Raw genomic sequence first — 14,778 nt, forward strand, 5'->3', positions numbered from 1 at the left:
TCAACCAGGTGATCCAGGTTAATAGCGTGATACATCATGTTGCTAGCACGTACCCACGATATCTGATGAAAATGGCACTTTACCTCCATGGTCTTCCTCCCAAAAACACATAACCCCAGTCTTATAAAAACAAAACAAAAAAAACACAAATTCCAACAGAGGGGCTTCCCCACAAAATACTGTCAAGGTCATCAAAAACAAGTCTGAAAAACTGTTATAGCCAAGAGTAGCCTAAAGAGACATATTAACTGTAGTGTGCTCCAGGATAGGATCCCAGGGGGAAAAAAAAAAATATTACATAAAAACTAAAAAAATAAAGTATCAGTTAATAAAGTATCAATATTGTTTAAATGTACCATAATAATGTAAAGTATTAATAGTTTAATCTGGTGAGGAAGTATGTGGAATCTCTGTACTCTTCTCAGTTTTTTTTGTAAATCTAAAACAGTTCTTAAAGCCCATATAAAATATTAAAAACTAGTTTCTACAGGTAAATATCGGAACATAAATAGAAAAAAGTCTAGTAACACTAAACCAAAGTACAGGGGAAACAATTTTTTTCTACATGAATTGCTTGTAAGACATTCACATATTACCATCAATATATTTTGAGATACTGGGGGGGATATAAAAAGAAAGTAAGCCAATTTCACTGATCTCTGAGCAGAAAAGTTTTATTCCTTTTAAAGACAAACAATTAAACCACATCCAAGGCTTTACCTTACAGACACAAACCAAAGTAGGCATTTAAAGCATTATGTATTAAGGTACAAGACATACACTAGGGCATCTGGGGGGAAATGCTTTGCCAACTGAAGCTTACACCAAACTTTGCTTGCTCAACAGATGAGCTCTGCTAGTGCTTGGGTGTGGTTCAGGGTAAGAGCATCTCTGCAGAACCAAAAGAGAACAGCTGTATTTTGCAAGTACTGAAGCATTTTAGACTGCATTGATAGCTGTAGGTTTTCATGTCGAAGGGAAGGGGGAAACCAGAAGTCCCTCGGTGGGGCATTAGGCTGCCTTGCAGAGGGCCACAGCAGAAAAGCGGACCTCTCCTTGCTCACGCTCAGTGAATTCTCTGCAGACCTTGGCAGCGTCCTGGAAAGAAGGAAGGTCATTAACATCGAAACAGCAACTGCACAGGATGAATGTTTCAAAAGGAAGGACCTCCAAGATCCATTTCATGCTCAATGTTCATCCTCATCAATTCTAAGTCTTTCATGAAACTTGAAAACCAGAGCTTAAAGTAAGAGAATTAAAAAAAAAAAATCAAGAGTTGGGAAAACAAGGACCAACATTGAAGATCTCATTTTACTTCCACCAAATGGCTCCGTGCTTCTTCCTCCTTTAAGTGCCTGGTTTTATAAGAGAACCAAATGTTCTTTTCCTCAACTCTAATGAGACAGAAAATTGATTTCTATTCTATAAGAGGGCCTGAGAGAAAAAGGTTTAACTCAAAAATTTCCAGGATTGAGGCAAATCTCTTCTAAGTGAGGATTTTACATAAAGGCCTTAAATGTAAGTGTGAATACCTGGCATTCCAGTCCCAGAAAAGTAATGGATCACGGATAATGCAATGGGAATTATGTATTAATTCTAATCTAGATTACAAAGATTAATAAATTAAAAAATTGATCCCAATGTTCGTTATGTATTGAATTCTAGTATTTAAATGCCTTGGGATCATAAAGATCAAAGGCTCAGTTCAATCTGTAAAAATGTCAGTGTACTCAGCAGAAAGGTAGCTCCACAAACCATCGCAGGAACAGAACCTTTAAGAGGAAAGAGAAAACGCCATGGCTTAGAGATGGAACAGCAGCTCCTAAAGTCTAGAAAGAGACTAGATGATAATGAGGAGTTGGGGCCTACACTGGAGACTCTTCAGTGTTCCTTCTTTGGAACCACTTTGACAAACCTTCAAATATTAAATGTAGGTTGACATCTATATTTCATTCTCTATCAAAATGTTTGATAAATTGGTATCTCTTCCCTAAATTAGGATTTTCCCACAGGACCCAAAGTGTTGACTAAGTATATATCTTTAAGGAGCCACATCCTAGACAGACAACTTTCTTACAGTGAGCGAAGTCATTTGACTTTTTAATACTTGGGCTAAGTTTATATATTTCCTACTGATTTAAAAATAATTGAATATATAGTTTAGACAACCTAAAACATCTTTATATAAAACCATCCTTACTTGATAAGAATTTTTACTAAATAAGATGCTGGTTTATACTCAATTTCAAATGAGATTCTAATTAGAGAAGCTTAAAAAAAAACAAAGTTTTACCTTCCCCACATCTCAAATTCTACTCATTTAAGTTTTAGATATTCTATGTGAGGCAGTTTGTAGCATTACACAGGAATAGATGAGTATGTACCTTAGAGGCTTTACTACGACCAGGATCTTTCCCTCAAATGCATCAACTCCAGAAATTCTGCCTCCATCCTTTATTCTCTCCCACAAAGAAATTCTGACTTTCTCATGCAAATACCCTACCCTCATTTTTTCTTCTCTAGGTCTGTCGCTTCTACTATTTTCATAAACCCCTTAAAACTCAAGGATTAGCTTTAACTGATCTCTGGTGTTTATGACAGCAGACTAGAGAAAAGTGACCCTCCCTCCTAAGACTGGCAAAATTTGGTCCATCAGCACCCTGAGCTTATCAGGCCTATGATGTCCAAAAGACAGGCTTAGTATAAAGAACAGTAGTATTGGCAGTTGCAGTTGTGTTCACCAAGCTTAGGTCTCCCTGCCAGCGCTGTCCAGATGGCGTCCCAGAGCCACGACCCAGCCGCTGCCAGATTCACCGTCACCCAGTAAGGGGGCTGAGTCCAGCGGGGAAGCCACCTGGGGCTCCACGGCCAAGAGGCTCCAGCAGAAGTTGACGGTTCTCATGATGTCTGACACAAATGTATTTCGGCCTTCCCTGAATCACACCACCTTTTCAAATGGGTGGGAACCATCCATGGAGCAGCTGGCACAGGATATGCAGACCTGAGGTACAAGCTCTCCCTGGAGTTCCCTGGTGGCGGCTACCCCCACGTGTCCACGGTGAAGTTCCTTATGCCCTGTTACCACCCCGCCGTGGACACATAGGGCAGCATCTGCCTAGACATCCTGAAGGAAAAATGGTCTGCCTTGTGTGACATCAGGACCATCCTCCTCTCCATCCACACCCTGCTGGGAGAGTCCAACATTGATAGCCCTTTGAACACACTTGCTGTCGAGCTTTGGAAAACCCCCATAGCCTTCAAGAAGTACCTACAGGGGAGCAGATGTTGCTCACGTGGTTGAGCTCCTGCTTCCCACATACAAGGTCCTGGGTTCAATCCTGGTACTAAAGTACCTGCAAGAGGTCTACTCAAAGAGAGCCTTCAGTCAAGAGCTCTGACCCAGACTGTCTAACCTCTTTGTGTTACCTTTTTATTTTTTTCCTGAGATGGTCTGTTCTTTCTTTCTATATTAGAAGTGTCATTTTTGTTTTTTAAATTAGGTTGTTTCTTAAATTAAGCTCTTGTGATGAATATATTAAATAAATGCATTGTTTTTAGGGGAAAAAAAAAATTATTGTGCAGTGGCTAAAAGCACAGACTCCAGAGGCAGGCAGACTCGGTTTGAACCATAGCTCTGCCATTTAAGACATTGACCGTGACATTACTTAACCTCTCTGAACCTCAGTTTCCTCATCTGTACACTGGAGATAATATCTACCTCACAGCATCATTAGTTAAGAATTCCGTAATACATAACAAATCACTTAGAACAGAGTTTAGCATGGAGTCAGCACACTATGGACCTGCAAGCCAAATCCAGCCTGCTGCTGGATTGGTAAATAAAAAGTTCATAAATAAAATTTTACTGGAACACAGCCATGCACACTCATGTGTGTATTGTCTATACCTGTTTTGGAGTCACAGTGGCTTTGGAATTGTTAATGGTACAGACGAATACTTGCAATAGAGACTGTATGCCCTGCAAGGCCTAATACTTTCTATCTAGAACTTTACAGAAAAAATCTGCAGACCCTAAGTCTACGAACAATAAGGACCCACAAGAAATTAGCTATTATTACTACAAATGTACTTATACCTTGGCCTCATTTTGTCTTTTACTATAATTAAGCAGTTTCTCCTTATAACAGCAAATCATTTCAATTCTAGGTATTCATTTCTAGTCCAGAATTAAGAGGTTTTTAGGGTCCCTTGTATTAGGATGGCAACACAGTGATCCTGGACCTTAAGATTTTTGTCAGGCACATTTTGAATCTGCTACTCTAGTCTCATAACAGTGAGGTATCTGGGAAGGAAAAAATCCTGAATTTAATTGCCTAGCCAGAATGTATAGCACACAAAATAAAAGACTGAACTAAATTCAGCCATCTTAGAGGAATTATGAAAGACTCAGGTTGCTGTTCTGTGACTTGTTAGCTGTGTTGTAATCTGACAATGTGACAATAGCCACCTTAATCCCACAAGGAAGTAAAGCACTAGCTTTCAGACCAATTCTGGCTGTAGGTTAAAGACAGCGTACAACACAGATTAGTCAGTGCTGCTCTGAAGGATCCTGTTTAAAGTCACTCACCATAAAGTAAAATAAGGTAGAAAGAATCACTGAAGATTAGCCTTAAAGACTGCTACTAATCCAGATTATTGGTGCTGGCTTTACTGAAAAAATGTTAACACTTTGAAAAAGACAATTTGGTTAAAGAAAGGTGGTCCCTGGTGCAGAGAGAGAGATTCCAAGAATTACCTGCAATAATGAGTCCTCTGAACTGGTACCATGGTTCACTGGGAAAGGCATTCGTCCATCTGCAACAGAGAAGCCAGCCATATCAATCTTCTCTGCACATTTTCTGGCCACTGTGCTTACCCAGCCCAGAGAAAGTTATAGACTATTCCCACAAAGATTATGAAGCAACAAATTGGAGATGATGTTCCAGTGTTTCTAAATATCCAGCCCAGGCAATTCTAATCTGCAATAAATGAGACCAAATAAACCCAATCCAGCTACCCTGTCAGCAGGACTTGTGCCCCCTTCTCTTAGGAAGGACCACAGTAAAACTCAGATGCAGACTCTGAGGTACAAGAAAGGTGACGACAAGAAGGGATGCTTGAGATTTCATCTGGCCCTCAGTGACTGCTGTCCCAAGACTCCTTCTCCCGTTTGACCATAGGTATAGTCTTCTGCTGATTTGATAGAGCAGTCTTTTCTATTAATAAAATGGGGATGAATCTTCCAACACAGATAAAATTTCTTATTGCCATAAGCAAGTTAGCAGAAATCACCCCAAGATGCTCAAATCCCTTTTACATAAACAGGACCACACTCAGACATTAATGCTTTCCCAAAAGTGTTTTTTTGCTCGAAAAGATGAGCTGGGATTCATCATTGGTAATATTATGGTAGGGGAGGTGGAAACACAGTGTGAACACGTATGTACTGAACTGGTGCTAATCTATTCTCTCCTCTCTTCACTGGTCTGTGACTAAAGCCGCTCATCTGGCAAGTCAGCTGCCTTGACGGGGGCATTCTGCATAGGATAAAGGGTTAAGTGCCTCATGAAAACACCTTGTTTTGGCTTCACTGATTACAGCATATTAAGGGCCATAACTGTAAAAGGAATAAACCTGAAGAATGCATGAAACTATGTGGGACTGTAGAACAGAATGAAAAACATACCAAGTTCATAGAGGTGGCCATCCACGTTGTTAAAGAGAATAAAATGAAAGTTCACTTTGTCATCTACCTGATGGGTCAAAAAAAATTTAAATGAGTACTTTGAACTTAATTTGTAGAAATAATTTCTCTTGCTATTCGAATAACATTATTCTTGAACTGGTGTGTTTACTTTTATTTAAATTATAGCTAGTGTTTCAAGCTTATAAATTTTATAATTTTTTAATTTATATTTATTATAACTAATAATTTCCTATCTACTAGGCCTTGTTCTAAATCCATTAAGGGAGATATGCTGTAATTATCAGAACAACCCTATGAGTTAGTTACTGTCATATACATATTACTGAGGAGGAAATTAAGGATTAGTGAAGATAAGTATCTCACCCAAGATCAAGACTGAAAAGCAGCCAAGTTCAGCCAACTACAGTTTAATCTACTAAAAACTAATTTACCAACTGACTTGGAAGTTCTATTCAGATTACAGTACATCTAGAAATTGTCGGTTTTTGTTAGTATACCTTACTCTCCCCAAACAGTCCCTGGGAAGAATATCTGAAATGCTCAATCATTAAAAGAGGTATTAGCCATAAACAAAACACTATGGCTTTGAATTTACTGAAGACTATTGTCAACTGCCAGCTGGATTTCTGAAGAGCCATTTTTATGAACAGGTCTGGTCACTGGATAGAATTTTCTGTTTTAATTGGCCCTTGGTGGATAACACCATTTGTTGCGTTCCAGTAAGAGACCCGCATATGTCAGTGGAAACACAGGTAGCGTGTGGACTGCCTGGCCGTGCATTTACCCGGCATTGGCCTTCCTGTGCCACGGCATCATGGGCTGCCTGAATGGCCTGCAAGAGAGAGAAAATAATTAGCATGAGGACTTCTAGTGTTATTTCAAAGACAGCAATATGCTGAAAAGTGTCATCCTACCTCATTCTTTTCAAAGCATTTTGCTCTGTCTTCAGGTGACATCTTCTCCGTTTCAGAAAGAAATTGTTTCAGGACTGACCCATCCTCTTTTAAAAAACAAATATTTTGTATTAGTATAGATAAAATAATGCAAATGGGCTCATTTACTGCTGATTTAAGCCTCTGTATAGCTGGTCATGAGTAATGACCTGAATCCTTAAGGACGTGGAAGAGCTGCCCTTCCTTCCCAGTCCCTTTCCCAATCTGTCCTGTAACTTGCTACTTTTCAGCCAGAGGGGAATGTGCCTTCCTCCAGTGCCAACTTCTTTCTTACCTCTGGCTCCCTGCCACCCCCAACCGCTTTCACCTAGCCACCTCCCACTCATCTTTAAATCTCACCTAATTACTTTCTCACAGCACTTATCCATTTGTAACACATATTTGTGAAACTGTTAGTGCTAACTTTATGGACTATAACATCTATTGTATCTTAGCACTTAGCACAATGCACGCTTTTTTGCATACATGACTCTACAGCAACATTTTAGCCTGATAACTGTTTTGGATCCAAGATTTTTATTTAAGGGTAAAAAAATTTAATCTCAGTAATTCAGGTATCCAGATAGACATTAACATAAATCTCTTGAATAGAAATGTAAAGAGGCAAATGGTCCAGTCTAGAGACAACTGTGTGGCTGTTGGTATAATGGTTTTCTTTTTGCTCAGGGTAGAGATAAAGGAGACACTGTTAATACAGCTTTCACATTTTAAAAAGGACCTCAATTTCAGCTTCCATCTCTAAACTTGTATCTTAAAAAAAAAACTTGTTAAACGGAGAACATTAAAAATTTGGAAGTAACTGGAATCCTCTTAACTCTGAACAAGTCTAGGACTCAGATTGTTTCACACCATCGTTACCGTGCTTACAAGAATTACAGAATCGCTGCTAACCCCAGGCTTGCTGTACTCTAAATGAAGTGAGACTTATTACAGAAGAAACAGAGAGAACCAAGCTACAATTTTTAATACTGCTCAGGCAAGCCAATATTTGAAAAAAGCAACTTCCAGAAGATTTGGTTATTTATGGCCATATAAGCCATTTAACTTCAAAAGTATACCAGGCCACACTTCACTTGTTTAAACAAAAAACGTGTGTGTGTACATATACATACATATATACACAACATGCCAAAAGCTAAAGTGTGGACTACTAGTTGAAGTTACTCAATTATTAGCCACCCTCATCTACTGTCTAAATTAGGAGTTGGCAAACTACTGCCCCATTTTTGTAAATAAAGTTTTATTGGAACACAGCCAAATCTACTTATTTATACCTTGTCTATGGATGACAAAGCAGAGACCAAGTAGCCCTCAAACCCTAAAATATTTACTCTCTGGCCCCATACAAAAGAGTTTTTTGACCTCTATAATGGCCATATAATTTTAACATAGCCTGGTGCTGTTAACTGTGCCTCTGACAAGATTAAGGGCTGAGCCTGGCTTCTTCTGTGGCCTTTACAGCATCCATCAGGGGTAGGAACATCAGGGGCTAAAGCCCTTGACCTCACTTTGTCCACAGCTGGATCTTTCAGGGACCTGGCCTGCTGCTAAGCCTCTCTGCAGGAACCTTCCCTCTTTTCCTGTCTCCATCTGCTCTAAGGTGTGTTGGTTCTCCTGCTGCTTGAGACAGAATCATTAAAGGTGGGTCTTAGTTGTTGGCATTTCATAGCTTAATGTCTCCAATTCTTCAGGATTATTGAGAATTGAATGTGAGCATGTGGGAATCACTAGAACAATCAGCCCTCCCTCAACTGTTTATTTTTCTTTGCTTCAGACCCATGTAGGATGGCTGCAAACTGGGAGAACATATGCAGAAGGGCTGTGAAAAGCTAGCCATCACTCACTCTTCTGCTCTTGATGGAGAATGCTAAACCATGCTTCTTCGTAAATCAGTTTCCTTCCCTCAAGAGAAACAATAAGAATTCATCCACTATTATATCTGGGTAAGAAGAAGCCATGACTAAACGGGTTTCAAATAATTTTAAGACAATCACTTTGCTAAAAAGACCTTGGTGGTTTTGGAATGAAGAGTTACAAATTAAGGTTAACTGGGCATTCTGACCTCCACATTCCAAGTTTAATTAGTGGAGAATAGACCTCAAAACCCATACTTACCAAAGTCCAGTTTGTCCTGATTATTGGCTACTGCGTGTATAAGTCCAACTGTACCACAGGAGTTCCCAATGGTCTGCTTCATGAAGTACACTTTAGGACTAACTTCTTGTCCCTTCAGTTCCTCAATCTGTTTTTTCCTGAAGTTCTCATGCTGCAAATATAAAAGATTTTTATACTTCCAAGGGAAAATGCAAAGCAGTAACAGATGGCAGCACAGCAAGTTCTCCCTCCTAAACGGAGACACAAGTGGGATGTGCAACCAGGAGCCTTGGTTCCAGACACTGGCCAATGCCCAGAGAGTGTCCTGTCTGCCTCCCACTCTCACACCAGCCTGTGGGGCTCTGGGAGCTTCAGAGACTCCACCCTGATGCTGCAGTGCAGTAACTGCCTTGGATATTACCCAAGGTTTTATCTAGACACCACGGCAACCTTTTAGCTTGAAATGGAGGGTGTCATTAAATCAAGAAAGAAAAAAAACGGCATGTCAGTTCAATATTTTCTCTTTTTTTTTCCCATTATTTTCTTTAATTCTTACAAAAAGAGTATTTCACATGGGCATCCCAATTATGCTTTGGCCAAAATGTCCAACAAGAACACCAACTAGTATCATACTTCACTATTCTTTAAAGTTCTACATCTATTCCATCCAAGTAGACCACTCTTCAAGTAAATAACTCTTAACTGTTAAGAGGAAAAAGCAACTCAAGAAATTAACTATTTCACTCTACCCCCACCCCCACCCCCTTTTTTTTTTTTTTAAAGGAAGGAGAGACAGCTGGTCTTTTCAGCTGTGCATTTTCAAAAACTTCTCCTCCTAAAAGAAAGGAATGTAACACTTGTCTGGCCTTGCCAGCTACACAGCTTCATTTGAGGACAGATTAGCAATTTGGGTAGGAGGAGAATGGTAAATGATACCTCAAAACAACTGCTAGTGCTTTTGTATAGTAATTTAGGGGACTTGTCTGGACCTTTCATTTATCAGTTTTAAAAACTGTAAAGGTGTGACTTCTCAGTTAAAAACCAGAGTGCTAATGCTAAAGAAACAATAGTCCCATAACTGGCAAAATTCAGAGAACACCAGAAACATATTTCCATTCTAGGAGCCTTGCATCACACATGGAATGGACATTTAAACAAGCTCTGTGACACTGTTAAAGGAGTAAGATCTCTTCCATGGATTTTAGATTCATCTCATCCCACAAATGCCATAGCCACAGATCAACTTAAACACCAACTAGTTACTCATTGATTGTTAAGGACAATCAATTTGGTAGTTTAAATTTTTTTTAAAAATGGGATAACACCATCATTTAAGGTTATTTGTGCTCTTGTGTGGAGACACTTCTGTAAATATTTCATAGGGACTTAATATTTTACAAGTAATCTATTTAGGACTTCATAATATTCTGAATCCAAACTAGATCCTTTCTAAATTCACATTTGCTTGTTTTGAAGTCAACCTATGCACCTCAATTTTTCTTTTAATTTGCTTCAATGTTTGGTCCAGTACATGTTTGTTTAGCCTAAGTGCACAATAAATCTGATGGATTGAGCTAGAAATAAGCTATTTAAACCAGAATGTTCTCTATGAGAGCTGCCAAATTCGGCAAAAGACCAGTGGGTCTTTGAAAGGCAAACGCCCTGCATCACTGCCTCCCTGAGGTCTTCCTTACTTCTGAGTACTGTTCAAAACCTCCGAGTCATCATGGATCCTTCTAATCAGAAAGGCCTTCGGAGACGCTCAAGACAGAGACAAGACAGAGACGAGACAGAGACGAGACAGAGACAGAAGACTGCACTGGATTCGGTCAATGGGGAAGCTAATTTGACTTGCTATTATTTGGCAGCTCCCTTTTGCCTAAGTAAAGGTTTTGGCGATAAAAACCTGTCAGTGGGATTATCTAAAAGCTTCATAGGTGCGCTTTTAACCTTCAACTCTTAACCCAACAACCAGGAGAAAAGCCTGGCACTTCCCACGGGGCTTGATTTATGTTAAGGATGCTTCTAGCACATTCAGCCTTGTGATGATGCCACAGGGAAACGTACTCTGCGTTTGGAGTGTTGCCCCAAGTTTGCAAATTTTAACCACTCCCATGTTAGAGGTTAAGTGACAGCGAGAGGAAATAGAAAAGGCCATGCTAATTAGTAGTATTCCATAAATGGCAAGACAACAATGTTCTCAGCTACCTTTTCACATCTGAGGCTCAGCCTTTGAGGTACATATATCCATGCAAAATTGTAGGAGGTAGACCATCCTAAGGGAAATGAAAAGGTGTTTCCAAGACTATTCGAATACCTACCTAATTTGTATATTCTGCAAGGTCAGAGAGGAAGAAGGATAACAGAGGGGAAAGGAGGTATGAAGAAAGTCACACAAATGATTAAGAATTTTTTAAAAAGACACATTCAAGAGTGAAAAGCAAGTTCTGGGTAGGGGGGTTAAAGGGATAGGTGGGGAAAAAGCCCCTAAGTTTTATGGAAACCCAGGCCTTGCAGACAGTGAAGGTGTAAGAATTAGAGTACCTATTGTTTCCTGTGATTTAGGCAAGCTCGTCTCCCTCCATTTTATAACAAGTTGGGAGTCTGAGAACCAAACAAGGAGCTGACGGGTCACAGCCCTCAAAGGGAAACAAGGAGCCCTTTCTTGAAGCAGGAGGCTCAGAAAAGGTTCTAGGTATAAACGTAGAGAACATTCTGGTTCGCATCAACGTTTAAGCGAACTCATAAATCGGATGTTATTCCTCTGGAAAACTGGGATGATGGAAGTGGGATGCTGTATCTCTTCCATATTTAGGCAAACCTGGCTGGATAAGTGAGGAGGCAATAAACGCTATTACAACACGAGCTCTGGGCAGGTAGGCCCCTCTTTCCCTGGGAAGCGCACCCTTCCTTCCCCACCGGGAGGGGGCGGTTTTGCCAGGTCTGAGCGCCCAGGCCCGCCCCGGAGGGGAGCGGGGAGTCTACCCTGCCCTCAACGCCTCACTCCGGGAAGCAGCCCACCCCGTGCCCCGCACCCTACCTGGGCCGTGAGGGGAAACAGGAGCAGCAGCGCGCAGGCGGGCGCTGGCACCGAGCCCAGAGCCTCCTCCTCCAGTCCCAGCACGTCCGCGAAGCGCCACTGGCCGGCGACCCCCAGCCGCGCCAGCACCTGCGGAGAGGAGATAGGGCGGCCAGGCGCGCGGGGACAGGCAAGTCCCGGGCCCCAGCCAGAGGGAGGGGCCGACTCGCTCGCCCTCCGCGCCCCCACTCCCAGCTGGGAGGAGCCCCGACCCCACTCCGCCCCCACCACCTTCGGCGCAATGACACAGCACAAAGCGCGACCCACACGTGGCCGCCGCGAGGCCCAGACTCCCGAGGCCGCGCCACCCGCGCCACGCCCTCGGGAGCCCCGCCCGGCGCTCGCACCCGGCCGCGGTCTCCTCCATCTGCCCCTGCCGGGTTTCGCCGAGTCACCCCTCAAGAGCAGGGGGCACGGGGGCACGGGGGGTGGGGGGACGGGGGGTGGGGTGCCCAGACCGCACCCCAGCCCGACCGCCTCTGGAGCGCGCAGGAAGCGCCTCGATTCCTGAAAAACAGCCGAGGTCGGTGGGCGCCCCCACCTCGGGGGACTGGGGACAGAGGCAGCGCGAGATGCCACTCACTTTGTTCAGCATCTGAAAGGCAAATGCAAAGAACAAATAAATAAGACCAGTGAGCCTGGCTACCTGGCGAAGTCGGGCCCTCAGCCCTATCCTTCCTCCCAAGCCACCGTGCACCTGGCGCTCACCTCGGGGTTAATCTCCAGCGGTTTGAGCTGCATCTTCGCGAACAGCAAGTCGTTCACCGGCGAGAGAAGAGGAAAAACAGCCAGTGGAGCCGCCCAGGCTGCCGCTATAAGGAGCCGGCCCGACGCACTATGGGTGCCTGCGCGGGGGGAGCAGGGGCAAAACCAAGCCAGGGGGAAACGGCAGTCGCAGCCAAATGGGCACGAATCCCCCCACACTGCAGCGTGGAATGGTACGGCCGAGCCCCCAAACCTTGCTGTCTCTCTCGCGGGTGAGATAATCTGGTGTGGTGATGGGGAAGGGTGTTCCTTAAGTGTATGGATAACTGTCCTTTTGATGGAGTCTCTCTCTTTTTTTTTTTTTTTTTTTTTGCGAAGTTTCTGGAATCCCACCCTTTCTATTGTATCAATTCTATGAAGCTGTCTCTGAAGCATTGAGCAAAAGCTCAAATTCAACAGGTATAGATTTAATATAATATATACCCCCCAAATCTCGCAGTTTGCATTTGACTTTAGACAATTCATCCTCCATGTTTAATCACATCAGTACCGAGGTACGTTTTTAACTGACTGCCTAGAATTAAAAATAACCTGATCCATAACGTCCTTTGCATTAGCAATGCGGATGTAATGTGACTCCCGAGGAAGAACCGGTAGGCCAAGGAAGACTGAAGAAGCTGGGGGGTGTGACTGTAATACAAGACCCAGAGAAGGCAGGCTGTCCGTGACTCTAGCAGACGGATCCAGGGAAAAGATACGTATGATTTCGCGAGGAAAAGCATTTTTAAAAGACTAGGAGGCTTTAAAAAACAAAATTCACACAATAGAGTACACAATAGAATAATCCCAATGAAGAAGAAAAGGAAGTACAGCTAAAGAAACCACTGTTCTGTAAATCTCAGGTGCGTTGATTTTTTTTTTCTACCAGCATAGTCAAAAGATGGAGGAAAAGCATATGCTGAAGAATGAATGAAAAGAGCAGCAGGAATCTGTAAAAATAGTGCCAGGAAAGCTAAAGCTCAGAAGCTGCAGAAACAGTAAGGAAGCAAGAAGTTTGGGCATATTTAAAAAATAAACTCAGAAAAAAAAATGATAATGAAAGAATAGACTACCTGGTTAGAGGTTGACAGATGACAGAGGGAAGGGAAGGAATCTACGTTTTTGAGTTAATGTATTTTTAGTGGGTCCGATGCAATCTCATTTAGTTTTCAGAGGATTGAATGGAGAAATTCTTGTTAGTGCTATTTTACAGATGAGAATCCTAGTCTTTGGGGGATTCATTTTGCTTATAGCCACAATTAGGAAAGTAAAATTATAAAGTGAACCCTGGTAAACCAAACTCTGAGATCATTCTCTAAGATTCCACTAGGGTTCACTTCTATTTTCTTTCCATTTTTACCATAAAAATGTTACCTTCACACACACAAACACACCCCAAAATGAGAGAAAAACATCATAAGAAGAATTTCCTGGGTGAATTTTATGGTATGTAAAATATGCCTCACTAAAGTTGTTGGGAAAAAAGGCTTGACGAACAAGGCAGGTGGGTAGGTAGTATGAGAACAGCTGGCTGCATTGAATGCCTTCAAACAGAAACAAATTACGTCCCAATTTACTTCATTTATTCATTCAACAAATACTGATTAAGTACCTATGAAGGGCCGGGCATTAAGCTTGAATTGGGGGTACAAAGGTGAACACGATAAATACACATGGAAGCATTCCTTGTGGCCACAGAAGGCAGACAAGCCATACAGACACCAGGAACAAAAGGATCAGGAAGTTTCCCCAAAGGAAGTGACATTTGAGCTAAGTGCGCATGAACAGGGAGAAGTTAGCAGGTGAGAGTCATTACCAAAATAATTAGTTGACGTGATTATCACTATCAGACATCACTGTTAGAAATCTTTGTTAAAGCAAATGTATATCGTGGGCTTGCTGTGTGACAAGGAGCATTAGAAAAGTGAATAAATTTCCTGCTCTCAGGGAGATGTCAGAGACTGGACATGGACAAATCTTATCCTGATCTTTTTTTTTAAAAAAGAGGGAAGGGCTGGGGGATAAGTATTGCTGAGACTGCAGCCAAGAGGTTTGATATCAGTCAGCCAAATTTCAGTTTGTGAACTCTTAGAAAAAAATAATTGCCTTCTTAGGACAATTGCATTTAGAAAAAGTTGTGCCAGTCCTCAGTTATCTGCTCTCCTTGTGGGGTTAGTGGCTGGTGAACAGGCAGAAACGCT

General features: G+C 42.0%; 1 protein-coding gene and 1 pseudogene across 1 annotated transcript; one reads left to right on the forward strand and one right to left on the reverse strand.

The window, feature by feature from the left end:
- Nucleotides 1-647: 647 nt before the first annotated feature.
- UCHL1 (ubiquitin C-terminal hydrolase L1) lies at nt 648-12,673 on the reverse strand. Its single transcript, XM_004448720.4, has 9 exons — nt 12,542-12,673; nt 12,417-12,428; nt 11,795-11,923; nt 8,776-8,926; nt 6,622-6,707; nt 6,492-6,539; nt 5,687-5,753; nt 4,757-4,815; nt 648-1,098 (listed from the first exon to the last, which is right to left on the reverse strand). The coding sequence occupies exons 1-9, from the start codon at nt 12,572-12,574 to the stop codon at nt 1,012-1,014; spliced, it is 672 nt and encodes a 223-aa protein (XP_004448777.1). The 5' UTR covers nt 12,575-12,673; the 3' UTR covers nt 648-1,011.
- LOC139438661 (ubiquitin-conjugating enzyme E2 C-like) lies at nt 2,774-3,301 on the forward strand (annotated as a pseudogene).
- Nucleotides 12,674-14,778: the final 2,105 nt, after the last annotated feature.

The sequence above is a fragment of the Dasypus novemcinctus genome, chromosome 1 (assembly GCF_030445035.2).
Source record: "Dasypus novemcinctus isolate mDasNov1 chromosome 1, mDasNov1.1.hap2, whole genome shotgun sequence".
Taxonomy (NCBI): domain Eukaryota; kingdom Metazoa; phylum Chordata; class Mammalia; order Cingulata; family Dasypodidae; genus Dasypus; species Dasypus novemcinctus.

Coding starts and splice junctions, on each gene's coding strand:
- UCHL1 (XM_004448720.4), bottom strand. CDS start 12,574: ATGCAGCTCAAACCGCTGGAGATTAACCCCGAG. Junction 6,708..8,775: donor TCAGGACAAACTGGACTTTG/GTAAGTATGGGT, acceptor GTTTTTTAAAAG/AGGATGGGTCAGTCCTGAAA. Junction 6,540..6,621: donor AATGCTTTGAAAAGAATGAG/GTAGGATGACAC, acceptor TCTCTCTTGCAG/GCCATTCAGGCAGCCCATGA.